This window comes from Boleophthalmus pectinirostris, unplaced genomic scaffold, assembly GCF_026225935.1.
Source record: "Boleophthalmus pectinirostris isolate CB_2022bp ecotype Guang Dong unplaced genomic scaffold, ASM2622593v1 HiC_scaffold_157, whole genome shotgun sequence".
NCBI classification, from domain to species: Eukaryota; Metazoa; Chordata; class Actinopteri; order Gobiiformes; family Gobiidae; genus Boleophthalmus; species Boleophthalmus pectinirostris.
In genome coordinates, this window is record NW_026571089.1 from 12,496 (window position 1) to 29,000 (window position 16,505).

At 39.4% G+C, this 16,505-nt stretch overlaps 2 protein-coding genes across 2 annotated transcripts in view; both read right to left on the reverse strand.

The window, feature by feature from the left end:
- The window catches only part of LOC129408230 (uncharacterized), a 17,910-nt gene extending 4,608 nt beyond the window's left edge, over positions 1 to 13,302 (reverse strand). Inside the window, exons 1-2 of the mRNA XM_055151317.1 lie at positions 13,189 to 13,302; positions 13,100 to 13,133 (exon numbers count right to left, since the gene is read on the reverse strand). Coding sequence (XP_055007292.1) covers positions 13,100 to 13,133; positions 13,189 to 13,302 — 148 coding nt within the window. The remainder of the gene's footprint in view (positions 1 to 13,099; positions 13,134 to 13,188) is intronic.
- A 795-nt stretch (positions 13,303 to 14,097) lies between these two features.
- Positions 14,098 to 15,476, reverse strand: LOC129408231 (tRNA modification GTPase GTPBP3, mitochondrial-like). Its single transcript, XM_055151319.1, has 3 exons — positions 15,233 to 15,476; positions 14,348 to 14,625; positions 14,098 to 14,226 (listed from the first exon to the last, which is right to left on the reverse strand). Exons 1-3 carry the CDS (start codon positions 15,289 to 15,291, stop codon positions 14,117 to 14,119), a joined length of 447 nt encoding a protein of 148 aa, XP_055007294.1. The 5' UTR covers positions 15,292 to 15,476; the 3' UTR covers positions 14,098 to 14,116.
- Between the last annotated feature and the right edge of the window lie 1,029 nt (positions 15,477 to 16,505).

The following is a 16,505-nucleotide window of genomic DNA, read 5'->3' on the forward strand; positions in this document are numbered from 1 at the left end:
TGTTCAATAAGTTTACATACACCTACTCGTTCAGGGCTTAGTACTTCGTTGCATTTCCATTGACCTTGATAACTTCAGCAAGTCGATTTGGATATCCTTCAATCAGCTTCTCACAATAATCCCTGGAGATCTTGGGCCATTCCTCCTGGCAGATTTCGTACAGTTGTGCTACGTTTGTTGGTCTCCTCTTACAGAATTGTTTCTTCAGTTCACTCCACACATTCTCAATGGGATTGAGGTCCAGACTCTGTGAAGGCCACTCCCAACATGTTCACCTTGTTTGTCTGGAACCATTTTGATACTATTTTGGCTGTGTGTTTCGGGTCATTGTCCTGTTGAAACATCCAATTTCGACCAAGCTTCAGACATTTGACAGACTTTTTGAGGTTTCTTTGCAATATTTCTATGTAATCCTCTTTTCCTCATGATTCCATTGATCTTCTGGAGTTCTCCAGTTCCCGACACTGCAAAGCAACCCCCACAACATGAGACTTCCTCCACCATGCTTCACAGTTGGAACTGTATTGTTGGGGTGGAAGGCTTCACCCTTTCGCCGGAAAACATACTGTTGGTCATTATGACCAAACAGTTCAATTTTCGTCTCGTCTGACCGCAGCACATTCTTCCAGAAGGCCTTATCCTTGTTCAGGGTGCTGTTTGGCAAACTTCAGTCGTGATTTTCTGTGCCTCTCTTTGAAGTAATGGCTTCTTTCTGGCCCGACACCCTCTCAGCCCATGTCGATGGAGAACTCTCTTGACCGTGGATACTGATACATCTGTTCCAGAGGCAGCCAATTCATTGCACATGACTTTCTTGGTCGTCTGTGGGTTCATTTTCACTTTTCTGACCAAAAGCATTTCATCTCTGGGTGTTAGTTTCCGCCTCCTTCCAGGCCGTGGCAATACAGCTGTACTTCCACTGTACTTAAATTTTTGGACAATTGTCTGAACAGATGCTCTAGGGACATGAAGCCGCCTGGAGATGGTTCCTAGGGATGAGCCTGCCTTGTGCAAGGCAACTATTCGGTCCTTAATGTCCTGAGTGTGTTGTTTTGACTTCCCCATATCAAGTCAATGCAGTGCGTGTGAAGTTAAGCTGTTTATATACCCCTCAAATGTATAAAACCTGTTAAATATGCAATATGACTGAACACTGGACTAAATGGGACCATTGCATGGTTGATTGCACAAGCTGCCTTCAGTCAATGTATTGTTTATTGGGCAAGGCATGTGGGTGTATGTAAACTTATGAACCACTAAGAAGTTGTGTTGTTAAAAGAACTATTAAATAAATAAATGATTAACAGGAAGTTATGCCTTTTCTTTTTATTTCCAAAAGGCTATTACCCTATGCATTCCAGAATGGCCGCTTATTCAAGGATGAAACGTGGAACTTGAAGTTAGTAGGGGATTTAGTTTCTGAACGTGTACTGTATGTAAACTTTTGACCACGACTGTACTTTCAGAATCAGTGACTGTGTAGAGTTTTACAGCAGACGGTGAGACTCTTCAAATAACCCTGGTATATTTTGTGGTCTTGTCAATTATGCATCACTCCATCCAGATCCTCCATTTCACACAAACTAGCACTGAAACTCGTTCACCGTTTGACTAAATCACAGCCTGTATTTCTAACTAATATCTGATCATTACAAACGTGAAACTACAAACTCCTGTGGCTGATGATACGGGTTTATTCAACACAGTTTCAACATGGAGAAAATGGGATTATTTGGATGTAATTCAAAACTATTTAATTATACTTTTGGCATGCAATGATTTTAGAGTTTACTGGACAACCGCTTGCTTGCCTTGGTTGCCCTGACCGCACGCCACTGATGGATTGTGCATTTACAAAATCTGATTTGACCTTCTCAGACTCTTTATTGTTCTGCTGAGGATCAGTGCAGTGGATCTCGGCCAAGGAAGAGGCGCTGAATGCTTAATCTGGAGGACTGTATCAGAATTGCTGAAGAGATGAGTAAATGCTTAGAACAAATGTATTTGTTTATCATATTACCATGTTTCAGGTTACATCACAACTTTCTATAAGCCAATTTAACCCTGATATTGTGTTCGGGTCAAAACTGACCCGTTTTTCAAGTTTAGGTTTGTAAAAACTACCATTTGCTTTTTTGTACTGGAACGAGGCTTCATCTAATCCTCAGACACAACTATTTTAACTCAACAAAAAAAAATTTCACCATTTCAGTAAATTGTAAAGGTCTCAAAAAAAATAAAAAAAGTGACATTTGTGGTGTTACAGTTCAAAAATGACCCGGCAGAGAATAGTGGCTGTTTTATGCATCACTTACAAGCTGTGGGCTGCTCCGTGGATCAAATATGGCTCAGTGTGCCCCACACACACACACACACACACACACACACACACACACACACGCACACACACACACACAGGCCCCCTTCAACACACCTCCACAACGTGAACTCAAACTTTCCCATAGAATCTAGATACACACACACGCGCAGACGCGCAAACACCACACACACAGGCCCCCTTCACCTCCCCTCCCCCATGTGAACTCAAACTTTCTTGTAGAAAAATAATCCTATTTGTAATATAGAGCCTGGCTTCATTTGATTCATTCTGCTTTTTATTCATTTATTATTGCAATTTGTGTTTTTTGTTACTTGTACATTTTCAAGTGTTCAAGTGTTTATTGATAAACCCGCTGTTGTTTGAGTGTGTAAATTTGTTTATTGTTTCTTGTCAATATTTTCTCCAAAAAATATATCGTACTTCAAAATGTGTAATCCTTTTCATCTGTTCTCGATTTCAAAATCACTTTATTTTTTTTTCTCTGAAGATATTACTTCATTCTGTTCTTTATATTCATGCATTATATTATCTTTGAATTTGAACTCATGCAGACGCGCACACACACACACACACACACACACACACACACACAGGCCCCCTTCACCACCCCTCCCCCACATGAACTCAAACTTTCACGTAGAATCTATATTCACACACACACACACACACAAAAGGTCCTCTTCACCCTCGTGAACTCTTCTGTTTCTCACAGCACACTTGATACATTTTGAATCTAAAATAAACATTATCATATATAAACAGGGTTTTAGTGAGATATTATCAGCTGTATTCTGTTGCAGCATCAGTCAACATGAGCAGGTTCACTGTTTATGAGGCGCTGGATCAGATCTTTGGTTATGACATTGATTCTGAACACAGAGGAAAGTGAAGCGGAGGAAAGTCTGTCTGAGGATGAGGACAAAGGCTGCGTTGAGACTGCAGCCTGAAGTGACCCAAATCCGATTTTTTGGCTTCTATGTGACCTGTATCTGATCTTCTAATGACAGTCTGAACGGCACAGATCAGATTTTTTCAAATGTGACCCAGGACACTTGGATATGTGCTCCTGAATCCGATACATATCCGATCTTTTGACATGCGACTTCAATCTGAACGGCCAAAGCGCATCCATCCGACCTACACGTCATTAACAAGCGACAAACGTCACTATTCTGCGCTGAAGCAGGCGGAAACCGGAACTGTAAAATCTCCAGGTGCTCAATGCTCGCGACCATATTTGGACAACTTCCGTAAACACAGAGCACGCTCGCTGCGGTTGACGCATGGGGTTGACGTCATCGTGTCTCCAGTGCACATGCGGGACACTTTTGGGCCATTTACCGTTCACACTGAAGTCACAGACAAGTCGCATTTAATTGGAAATGTGAACGACCTTGCAAAAACATTGGATTTCACAAAAAAATCAGAATTGAGCATTAAGCCCTGCAGTCTGAACGTAGCCATAGATTGCCAAGCCCAAGTCGACCCTGGAGCCGAGTACTGCACTGTCACAAAATGGCTGACATGGACAACGAGGCTGGTCGAGAAATCACTGCGTAAACCGCCTTTTTTGGAAAATAATGTAAAATTTTCACACATTATCACTAATGCTTCCACTTCTGCAGATATGAGTAACCCCAGACTCATATGTGTGGTACTGGGAAATAAGCAGGAATCTTATATTGATTATTTATCACAGCGTTAAAAGGCTCCAGTCTGTGTGGTGAATAATGGAGAGATAATGTGAAGAGGCAGAAACAGAGAGAAATGAAAAGAAAACATTTAAGATTGAACTACAACTGGACAATGATGCATAAAACATAAAGGTGCACTATGTAACTCTTTGGTCGGGGGTCTGCCACCTGCTTGTTGCTATGAAGATGTCATTATGTTCCACAGTATGGCATTAAACTCTACTTTACATGTGTTCAATTACAGGTGGTTTTACAGCTCAAAAATACCTAGAAAAACAAACATTCTGACTGGTCTGGTTTGGTTTAACACTGTGAAACATTCCAGACAAAGCAATGACATCTCCGTTTAATGGACTCTCCACCAGAAAAGTTACACAATGCACCTTTTTAAAGTAAATTTTCAACCAAAAATGTGCAGAAAAAAAAAATGTTTAATTGAATCTCATGTGACAACTCAAACTATGAGAGAAAGTCAATAATTAGGTATAATTTAGAATCGTGTGTGTGGTACAGGAAAATAAGATAGTATAATCTTATATTGTTTTTTCATAGCACAGTGAGAAGGCTCCAGACAATATGTAAGCAAAGGATAAATACTGTGAACAGACAGAAATAAAGAGAGAGATTTAAAAGAAAACATTTAAGATTGTACTATATCTGCAAAATGCAGACAATGAGCTTCAGTGTCTGGACAATGGCCCCTAAATTAAGTACATTTTTCAAGAAAAATATGTATAAAAATGATATTAGTTTAACTGAATCTTATAAAAATATACAGTAACACTATATATATATATATTATTATATATTATTTAATTAGCGATTAATTAATTACAGTCATATATTAGCGCATTAATTATCTGTTTTTTTAATCGCGTTAATCTCATTTTTAATCTCTAACTTTACTGTTTCTATGCTGAGTTGCTTAAAATTATTTATTCTGTTATGTGTTTTTTGGACAACAACACACACAAAAAAAAACACATTTATAATTTTTTTATTTCGGTAATTCCACTCATTGCTGGAAAACCCACACAAAACGCGCACAGTAAGAGCGACGTAAACGTCATGTTCACGTTGGCGGCGTCAGTCGCACACAGTGGACGAGGTGGAAGAGCCAGTAGAACAGAGGCAGCAGTGCACAGGGAAAAACACATTCGTGTCTTGGAAATTCTTCTCCCGACGTGAAATATAAAAAAATAAATAACTAATATAAAATCGCCTACAAATGTCACTGGTGAAAACAACCTGCATAGACTCATGATGTCTGCACTACTGTCCTATACACAAAACACACAACACAAACACAACACACACACACAACACACAAACACACACAAACACACAAACACAACACAACACACACAAACACACAACACACACACAACACACAACAAACAACACACACACAAACACACAACACACACACACACAACACACACACACATTCATCATCGTCATTAACCTGAGAAAGCGCGGACCACGTTTCCTTCCGTAGTTACTGCGCAGACACCGACGTGCTCCGTGCACCGCGTACATTTTTTCGTCGCGTACTGCGTAAACCGCACTTCTTCCTGTTGCCCTCTAAACCAGCACTAACACCAGGACTAAAAACCAGGGACTAATCCAGGACTAAACTAGGACTAAAGTAGGAACTAAAGGTCTAAACCCAGGTCTAAACCAGGACTAAAACCAGGATCTCATATATAAAGCATTTTCTCTATCAATAATATTTTTAATATGGTTAAGGAAAGACTGGACTTTTTATTTGTCTTTAAGTAGACAAAAGTTATTATGTTCAGATTTCCTCGTCTTTGCTACTTTACAGCAAACAGTTTCTTATTCATGGAGACTTGGGCTCAACAGACAATTTGGAGAGATTTGTTAAACAATAAATTACTTTATAAAGTCACTTTTTTTTGTTCTATATCAGTCTTTTGATCTGCCACAATAATGTAATAATGAATTTAAATGAAAATACCTCAAATTGAAGGCTTTTCTCAGCAATTTTTAGGTGAGATTAAAAAGAGATTAATTAGATTAATTAATTATGATCTGTAATTAATTAATCTCTCAATTTTTTTAATCGCATGACAGCACTAATATATACATATATATATATATATATATATATATATATATATATATATATATATATATTATATATATATATATATATATATATATATATATAGTGCTGGTGGATCTGAGAGAAGACCACAGCAACCTCCCTGAACAGAATCCAGTCACCATCACAGTGGCAGACATCCAGGGAAGAGTCTCAGTATGAAAAATTGGACCGCACCGGGCCCGGACATGATCCATGCGTACTGGCTAAAGAAGCTCACTGCCCTCCACGAGCGCCTGGCAGCACACGAATGATATATATATATATATATTATATATATATATATTTTATAAGGCCTTGTGAAGCTATCTTAGCTTATTTCATTCTTTCTTTCAAATCATATGTATGGTATCTGGACATAAGTATTTAAAAGAAGGCATCTGGACACTACACACAAACAGCTTCAATGATAGCAATGAAGTAATTAAAGTAATTAAAATTGTAGTTTGAAGTACTTTAAGTGCCACAAAGTCATTAAATGGACTACGTAGAAATTACATGAAGAGTTTTCGCAGCATTAACATCTGAAAACAAACATAATGTTCTTGTTTTATGCATGTACCTGTATTATTATAATATTTATTCCTGTCCTGCACTTTTCTGAACTCTGCACAGATGTTTCTGTACACTATGGCTCCACTTGGTTATGTCGCTCCATGTTTGTTTCCCTGCAGCATCTTACACCTGCACCTGTCTCAGGAGCCTCTCGGCACAGTCGACACCGTGGCTCTTGTCTGGTGTGGTAGATCTGGGCCTCTATTGCTCGAGTGCCCAGGTCCTGCTCCAGAGCAGCCAGGATGAGCCTCTGTGCTGTCCTTCAGACCAGCCCTCTCAAGACATTGGAAGGATTTCTTGGTATCAGCCACTTCAGTTCATGTTCTATATATGATGGTCCCTCCAGCACCTCTTCCTCTGGACTCCACTGTCTGAGACATTCTCTGAGCACATCATCCTGTCGGGGCCTTGTCCTTGATGTTCTCATGGAGCTTGGATGTTTCATCCTGGACAGTGGTTCCACACTCACTAGTCCTCGGCCTCCTTCCTTCTGGCTCGTGTACAGTCTCAGGGTGCTGGATTTGGCTCATCAGGAGCTTTCGTGTCTTAACATCTGTGGTCTGTATCTCCTCCTTTGGCCAGTACATGATTCCCACTTGGTATTTGATCACTGGCAGTTCAATGGCAGTTCAGTTCAATGGCAGTTCTTGCCATTGTTTGGGGTTAAGCCTTGCTTCCATGCAGCATTTAATTATTAATTAATCAATCAATTATCAATTTAATTATCAAAAACCCAATAAATACGTCTTTGAAAGATAAAACATTTTATTAACTTGGATTTCAACCACAGGGAAACCACACAGCCCTTACATTCTCAAAGGAAAATGGTCACGTGACCTCCTTAATGCTTTGGAGTTTAGAAAAAATAGTTGTTCAACATTACAAAATGGATGACCAAATAAATTAGACTATAAGAAAGGGCTTATGCAGTATTTTTTATGCCTGTCTCATTTTCATCTAGTCCATTTTGTGACATGTGCAGTTCTCAGCTCCAGTGTTGAATTAGACTTGGTTCCATATCCAGAAATATTAGTCCTGGGGGTGTTACTAATCTGGCAAAGTTTCATGCTTGTACCATAAAAGTGAACTATTTTGGTCCTTAACAGCTCCACTATTATATGTATTATATATAATATAATTATGATTATAGTATAATTATATATATAATATATTTTACTCATTTTATCACTATAGGAAATATAATTAGTGAATTTGAACAGTTTTTGTAATAAACAACGAATGGTATATTTTAAGATAAAAGGTCTGTGGAGTCAAAAATAAATAAAAAGTTCCATGGATATGAATACATACTAAGTTAGTTATAAGGTGAAAAACAATATTGCATGATGATAACTAGTGTTTTTAAGTATTTTCAGGCTGAGTTCAATCACGGGTAACACTAAAGATGCGTGTAGCTTTCTAACACAATGTAAGGGTTAAAGTCTCTGTGCTTGGATTTCTTTCCCCAGTACAGATACATTGCATTAGCAGCTCTTGAGGTCAAAATATGCCCAGCGTCCAAGTGTCCAGTAATCAGTCCAATAATCAGGAAGTGTGTTGTTAGCTTTTTTGAGGGAGCGTAACACAGAGGAGAGAGTCATCCAGAGACTGAAGGATGAAAATGTAAGTTACCCTGTTTTTCCACCTCAGAACACTGATCTCATAACATCTGTAGCCTACAATACAAGTGCTAAACACACATCCATGTAAAATGTAAGATACTGATTTGGATGAAATGCGACAAGACCTGTATATAGACCCAGTGTTAGCTCCAGTTTGTCTTTTAATGAGAGCTTAGCGTTTGTCATCTATCACCGCAAACTATGAAATACCAGGACTGTTTTGGAGACCTACAACTACTCAACAGACACCAGAGCCTCGATAGAAAACATACTAACGCTATGGTAGACAATAATACACTAAAAATAAAGAGGGCCGAAATAGTTAAAACGTAGGAACGAATTGCATATTGTGGGAACGTAATAGTAATTTGAAGCCACGATTGAATATCTTTTTTCGTACATCATCAGGCAGGCGCCGCATCGACCAGCCAGGGTTATTCCAATCAGGTGTAGTAGTAATTGCTCTATAAACTTCTTTGTTGTAAACTGGAAAGGGACAATCTGACTCAGACAACTGATCTGCAGCTGCTTAGTTACTCGCCTTCTTCTATTAGATGGAGCTTCGGACAATCCACATGTCTCCTTAATACTGATACTCTAGTAGCAGTCTGTGGGCCGTTTTTCTGATGGAGTTGAGGGTCAGGAGTGTCAGCACTCACTCGTCACTCGCTTGTTTGCTGTGAAAGAGAGAATATCCTTCGGACGCATCCGCGTAGCATCAGAGAAATGACCAGTGCTTCACGCGACTGCAGCGACACATTCTGTGTCTTTTCCTTCTCTTCACAACCAGTACACACACATTTGAGAATCTCGCCTTCTAAAACATTAAAAAATGTACGACTTCATCTGCATTTATTCGTTCAGCTGTAATATTGTTCCTCACGTGACGGGGGATGAGTTTCTGTGTGTATATATATGCATAGCAAAATATCACTTGTTGCAATATATAGTTGTAATTCTGCTCAAAATAAATTGTTTTTCTAATCTATCATAGTGAGGACTTCCATTTTGCGTTTATATTGAGATTTTAGAGCAAATATGGGTTGATTTTGTTAAAACTCTATTTATCTTATTTATATTCTCTTCCTCTCTCGCAGTGGAGAAGCTCAACTCAACAATACAGGTGGCTATGACTCTCATCGACAGGAATTTAAGAGGCTCACTGGTGGGTCTGTCTCGATATTCAAGAGGAGGTAGGTTACATTTGGTCTAGGAGGATTTCAGCAGGATTTCAGGACTTTCTCCCAGGGTGGGTTATTTCTATCAAATCAGGTATAAAGTAACTATTCGTATTCAAATACTACTTGATAAATGTTTTCGGAATATACGAGCATTCTTTCATACGTCAATATGTACGTCTCAATCACGAGGTTAATAACTGTATCACCCCCTCACTAGTTTTCATTTTTACAACACTCAATAACACAAGTATATAATATTTATCACACAGCAATAAACCATTTGAGTGCATGACAATATGTTAAGTAGTTAGCACAGACAGCGGTGTTTTCTGCAATCAGTCTGCACGCATCTCCGCTGTGTTGTCACCACAGATTGTATATGAATGGAAATGTGCCAAAAAAAGAATCCGTCCCATATATTCGGTGCTATCGTTTTATTGTTAAAAGCTCTCTAGGCGAGACTTCCTCTGGCAGCATAAAAATCACGGCTCGCTACGCATCGCTACTATTGCAACTTTAGCAAATAGTAGTGCATATTTGTGATTTAAGGAATGTACAAACTCAGCCGTGCTCTCTAACGTTTCGACACACTCTGTAAGGTCGAGGCGGGTTTGTCTCAGACTCGCTCAGAGCAATTGAAGAATGCGTGATATAGTCGATGGAGGGCCATTATATCTTTCCCACATATTTACGGGGATGATCTGCGGCACACGCTCTCGCTCATACTCTCCCCAATCGGTGGATGATCAGGTCAAAAAGGAAGAACAGTGGCACAGCAAAACCCTCCATAATTCAAAAAACAAAGTACAATCAGCATATAGTTTTATAATAATAATGAATATGGTAGTTTTATTTACATTGTCTTAACTAACATTGACTCTCCACCTCACACAGCCACCTTTTTTGATATTCATCTTGCCTATTTTTCAGTCAATTTTAAAAAAAAATATATATGCTCAAATATATACATCATCAATCACAGAAATTCTATTAGCCTTACCAAGTGGTTGAAGATCCGCTCAAGACAAAACACCATCACACCTTTTTAGCTAAACTAAGAGGACATTGATTGAGGGGACGTAAAAATAAAGCAAGCATGTTATTTCACACCCTATACACTATAAATATGATATGAAATCAATATACTGGAGTTATAATACGCACGTGAACACTCCATCATCTACAGCATCTATAAATAAAAATTAGTGAATTGCTATTGAATACCAGGATCACAGTGTTAATATCTACGTAATGAAAATACTATCACACCCGGTTTGATGTCTGCTGCTCAGTCCCTGATAAAGGCGCTTACTATAGGTCTCTTACTATAGACATACTGCCTGAGGTACGCCTGCTTCCATTACCTTCTGGGTACTTCTGTCTCTGACATGGATTGCAAGATTTGCACTCACAGACCCTCTCACACTGCATACGTATATCAAGGAACGGCTTATTAAGTACTTCACAGATTTCAATATCCGACTCTTGTGTAGATTGGGTAAGGGCCCATTTTTGATTAAAACGCAACCTCTATCACAACTCAGAGGGGAGGGATAGAGTCCTAATGATGTAACTAATGCCTAAAATTTGAAACGTGACTCTCTAGATGGTATATATAATACACACAATGTTGTATTATCTTCTATATGTTGGAAAAAGTGATCCATGGCCGCGCAATATGGTTGGAACATTGAGGCATAGAGCCTATCTGAGAGAGATAAAGACTTAATAGAATTATAAGTGAGCACTTAGTTAGACTCAGAAGGATGAGCCGTAGACGTGTGCGAAATTATTCACCAGACACAGCAGATATATATGCATATTTTAATGATCAGGAGGCCCCACGAGATTTTTGTATCTTTGCATAAGTTTCTCTTGTTGGTTTCAAGACGATTATCCAGTCAGAAAGCAGATTGAGCTGCATGAGTCTCTCTCTAGTTTACCACTTTCAATGTTGGCTGGCTGATATTTTCACTTTTTAGTATACTGGCTATTGGCCTTAAATCTCCAGCAGAGGCTCATATTTTGTTTGGCCCAACCAGCTGCCTAAACATGCACATATGCATAAAGCCTATCTGAACTAGTCCAAAGACGGTAGTGCAAAAATGTGACTACCACTGCTCCCTCATCCAGTGTGTACTAAACCGAAGTCATGGGTGAATTTGTATTAAAGTCAAATTAGATTATTTGGGGAAAATTACCAAAACACACATTGGCCAAGGAAAAATTGAAAAGTGAAAAACTGGTACTGGCATCGGCCATGGAAAAATGTATATTCTCTAATCTGGATCCTTACTCCTTAAACCCCAGTGCCTACAGCCAATCATGAATCAATGATAGCGCAGTCTCTGCAGCTCAGTGAATGAATTCTGGAGGTTGTGAGCTTTCACATGAGAATGGCCTGTCCACATACTGAGGATGAAAAACTATAAAAGAGACTGCCAACCCTGGTCCGTTGCTCCAATACCATTAATTTTATAGGTCAAACCCAAAAAGCATAGAGACACATGTCCAGTGCTTCAAACCACTGCACCACCAGTGAGGAATAAGTAGGAGCCTCATGACCATGACCATGACCGTAGGTGAGAGTAGGAACAAAGACTGACTGGTAAATCAAGAGCTTCGCATTTCGGCTCAGCTCCCTCTTCACCACAATGGTCCGATACAGCGACTGCATTCACTGCAGACACTGCACCGATCCGCCTGTCAATCTCATGTTCCGTCCTTGTGAACAACTTGAACAAGACCTCCACTTGAGGCAGGGAACTCTTCACCCACTTGGAGAGGGCAAGCCACCTTTTTCCGGTCAAAAACCATGGCCTCGGACTTAGAAGAACTAATCTTCATCCCCTATGGTCAAGAGCTCTGGGTAATGACTGAAAGGATGAGATCGCGGATATAAGCAATCGAAATGAGTTTCCTTTGCAGGGTGGCTGGGTGCTCCCTTAGAGATAGGGTGAGGAGCTCAGTCATATGGGAGGAGCTCGGAGTAGAGCCTCTGTTCCTCCACGTCGAGAGGAGTCAGCTGAGGTGGCTTGGGCATCTGTTCCGGATGCCTCCAGGGCGCCTCCCTCGGGAAGTGTTCTGGGCATGTCCCACCGGGAGCGAGGAGGCCCTGGGGAAGACCCAGGACACGCTGGAGGGACTATGTCTCTTGCTGACGATTGGGACTATGTCTTGGGCTCCCCGGAGGAGCTGGGGAGGACGGAAGTCTGGTCCCTGGGAAGTGGGAACTGGAGTCTGGTCCCCCTCTGCTTAGACTGCTGCCCCGCGATGCGGCCCGGATAAGCCGGAAAAAGCCCGGATGGAAGATGGATGGATGGATCCTCCATTTAATTTAACCTGTCTTAATCTTGTTGTTAGTACTTCTCCACTTATAAGCTTCCCACTTATAACTTAAATGACCATAATTTATGTTTTGGACAGTAATTATGCATTTCTATGAATGTTTTACCAGCCAACAATGATGGTGGACTTTGCCAAAAACAATTTAAAGTCTCCAGTCCTCATAAGGTATAGAGATAAAAATCAGTACACTACCAGAGAGAATCCTGTTTGATCAGTTAACCTGTATTAACCTTGCAGTTGGGCTGGTACCTTCCCCACTACAGACTATAACAATAGAATCACACTCTGACCATTTGACTGCTCTAGGCCCTCATCTGACCTTGTTTATGTGGTTGTTTGTTGCCTTGACCTCAGTCAGCCCGAGCTTCCCCGCTTCCGTCTCCGTGAACTCTCCAGCTTCAGCCGCCCCGCATGCCAGCCACGCTTCCTGCATCGTGCACACATCACAGCTCAGACTAAAGACACACTAAAACAGCTCAGAGAAGCAAACAACAGGCCAGTGAGTCAGGCCAGGGTCACTCTGACAGAAAGCTCTACAGTGAAGGGTTAAAAAGGTTAAAGTTTCATTGTGTGCAAACTCATTTTTCACATCTCATTAGGATGAAGTGACAAGAGAAGCAGCAGGAGCCAGATGGACCCTAGCCCAAAAAACTGACTTTCAAAATTACATAAACTTACTATACTTACTTAAACTTACAATTGTAGATTAATATAGTTCTGTTTTGAATTTCAGACTTTTGACTTTATTGTTCCAAAGGTGAGATTCTTTTTCACAAACAGAGAGATTGTTTGACATAGACACAGACAGACACACATCACAACAATATACACACTTTACAATAGACATTACAGTATACTCAGCAGCATGTAACGTTAAATGGTTAAAGGTTTAGTGGTAATAATAAGAATGTTTATATTACACTGCCCTCTGGTGATTACATTTCAAACTGCAGTAAATATACATATTGGTAATATAACGTTTCCGGGGAAAAACTAATACAAGAACCCAATGCAATTCAGAGCATGGTTGAAAAGTTACTGAAATAAAAATTATTTAAAATTAGCAAATTATGACCATTGAAATTGCACTTTTAAGCTGATTCAAGATTAATTTTGTTGCCCAAGTATATAGTTTCATTTGGTTATTATAATTTAATTATTATTTTTTCTGACATTGACTAGATGTGCTGAAGGCTCCATCTTCTTGTATTTAAAGCTTAATTGTCTGATTGATCTGATTTTGCACATCAGTGTCCCTTAAGTTTTTTACCTAAAGCTTGTAGAACTGCAGAGACCACAGCCGGACCACCGTGGATGTGGAACTCTGCGCTGTCCTCTCCAGTGAAGCTGTGTGGGCCTAAACAAACAAGCACAGAACAAAACATGATGATTACTTAACCTTTAAGCAATAAAACACCTTTCATTAATTAATGTGAGACATAGACATCTTCTCTGTCTTCTCTGCAACAAATAACTACCTGGAAACCACAGTACCAGCCCGCGGTCCAGCACCTCTTTGGTTCTAGGGTCTGTGATGCTGCGTAACAGTGCAGTCCGTGGGAGTGGAGGTTTGTGCTTAAGTCCAGCCATGGTCCTGAGAGCTGAGAGAGAGGCCGGACCACTGACCCTCACCACGGCAACGCCACACCTGCCGTGACCCGACGAAAGGGCGAAAATGGTGTCTGCATCGGCCAGTCTGTTTGTGTTCCCATTGTCACAGGTACACAACAGGCGTCGGACCGGTGGAGGTCCTCTACTGCAAGAAAGAAGAAAAAACACACATCCATTCAAATATGTATAAAATTAAGAAAATTTACATATGAACAATTATTGGAATACTGTTTTATATACATGACACAAATGAGATCATTATCCAATTTCTTCAGCTATCCAGTTACATTTTATTAGGTCTGAGGTCCGAGAGCCAACTCCAACTCTTCCACACTTACAGTGGAGCGTTTTAAGTCTCGTCAACCACGTGAGTTGTGTTGTCTTCTGTGTCTTTTATTAAATTTTATTGATTAATTTTATTCATTTTTTAAAATAATTTTTTGCTTTATGCATTTTAACACTTTTTATTTATTTAGTTGTTGTTGTTTTTTTTAAGATTTACTGTATTTTATTGTATTAATTTGTCCGTGCAGCACTTTCGTGTGTATAAGATGCGCTACAGAAATAAAGTGGATTGGACTGATAGATTGTTCACAACTGAGCAGGTTTTGACAAAGAAAATGATGCACATAAGGGCAAAGACATAAATGAAAGAGAAAATGTTAAAGATTATTTTAAAATGCATTGTACTTTGTTTTCCAAATACAACAGTTACCCTAAAGATCCACTGATTAAAGCATGTAGTGGCAAACCTCGATTTAAATGCACTGACAGCAGCTTTCCGTAATCCGCGATAAACTGACCACAGCATCTCCGAAAATCATTATTATACCACAAGTCCCATATGAAAGTGTCGTTCTTCAAACACTACTTCAAAGTAACGTTAAAGTACGTTAATGCCAATGTCAAGAAGCGTCCGGAATCATTTTTAAACACCTAAACGTAGCATTTTCCTGTTTTAAAGTCTCAACTCCGCAGCTCACTGTCATGCTTTCTACGCTGTGTTTACATTCAGCACGTCCCGGGCGCGTGGCTCCCTCTGGTGATGGTGATTGGTTAGTGCGTCACTGAACGGAGGTGCATTCTAAAAGTTTATTGGTTTAAAATGTGTCAATCAAAATATGTTCCCGCCTTCTGTGCAACAATTAAACGTATCCGTGTGGACATTGTTTCTACGATTTTTTTGGTCCTGTTAGAGTGTAGAGGTAGAGTCTTAATAAAAAAAAAGTTAAAAAAAAAAAAAAATAAATAATAATATCCCAAAATATAAACACTAAACTAAAGACAACAAATAAGTACTCACGGTAAGACAATTTTTACTTTCAATTTTTATCCTTGCTTTTATATTTTATTTTAGAATAATCTGCTTTATCAGGCAACAACACATTTACTGCATGTTCTGTGAATAAGAAATAACACAATAGAACTTCTCATCATGACGCAGATCTAACCTGAGTCTTTATTATAACGTCCAATTTTAATTTCTAACTCATAACAAATAATCTCAGTCTTTCAACTGATATCGAAAGGTTCTAGCAGTAGCTTCTCAGTCAAAAATTCTTCACTTTTCCACTGAGAATTTCATCTGATACTCCATTACAATCAACAGTTCACTGGGACTGAATTAATTAAGCCATTATTTATTGTTAAAGTTTCTGCCAGTGGGGAATTAACTTTACTAACTTCAACTTTAGTAAACCTTATAGCATAACCTACTTTTACTTTTACTTCAGTGTTCTGTTTGAGTGTAATTTTCAGGACATTTAGGGCCAGATTTGGGATTCGGGACAATAGCTTAGATTTTGGGACTGTCTGGTCACCCTGCCTTTCTTCCACTGGAACATAAGTTAAATGCTGTGTTTGAGCGTCCTTTTCACATACAGAACCTCTCTGCATTCCCATCACATGTGAACCCTAAAGAGAGGGAATAATACACAATTTATTTTTTTAGAGCTTTCAATCATGTTATTGGTTCCCTCATAAAATACACGCCTGAAGAGGTTTAGATGCCATCCAAGAATGTAA

Excerpts from the sequence above, each read along its gene's own strand:
- LOC129408231 (XM_055151319.1), bottom strand. The coding sequence starts at position 15,291 with ATGCTGTGGTCAGTTTATCGCGGATTACGGAAAGCTGCTGTCAGTGCA. Across the intron at positions 14,626-15,232 it reads GTCAGTGCATTTAAATCGAG|TAGAGGACCTCCACCGGTCC; the intron begins GTTTGCCACTAC and ends TCTTTCTTGCAG. Across the intron at positions 14,227-14,347 it reads GCTGGTACTGTGGTTTCCAG|GCCCACACAGCTTCACTGGA; the intron begins GTAGTTATTTGT and ends TTGTTTGTTTAG.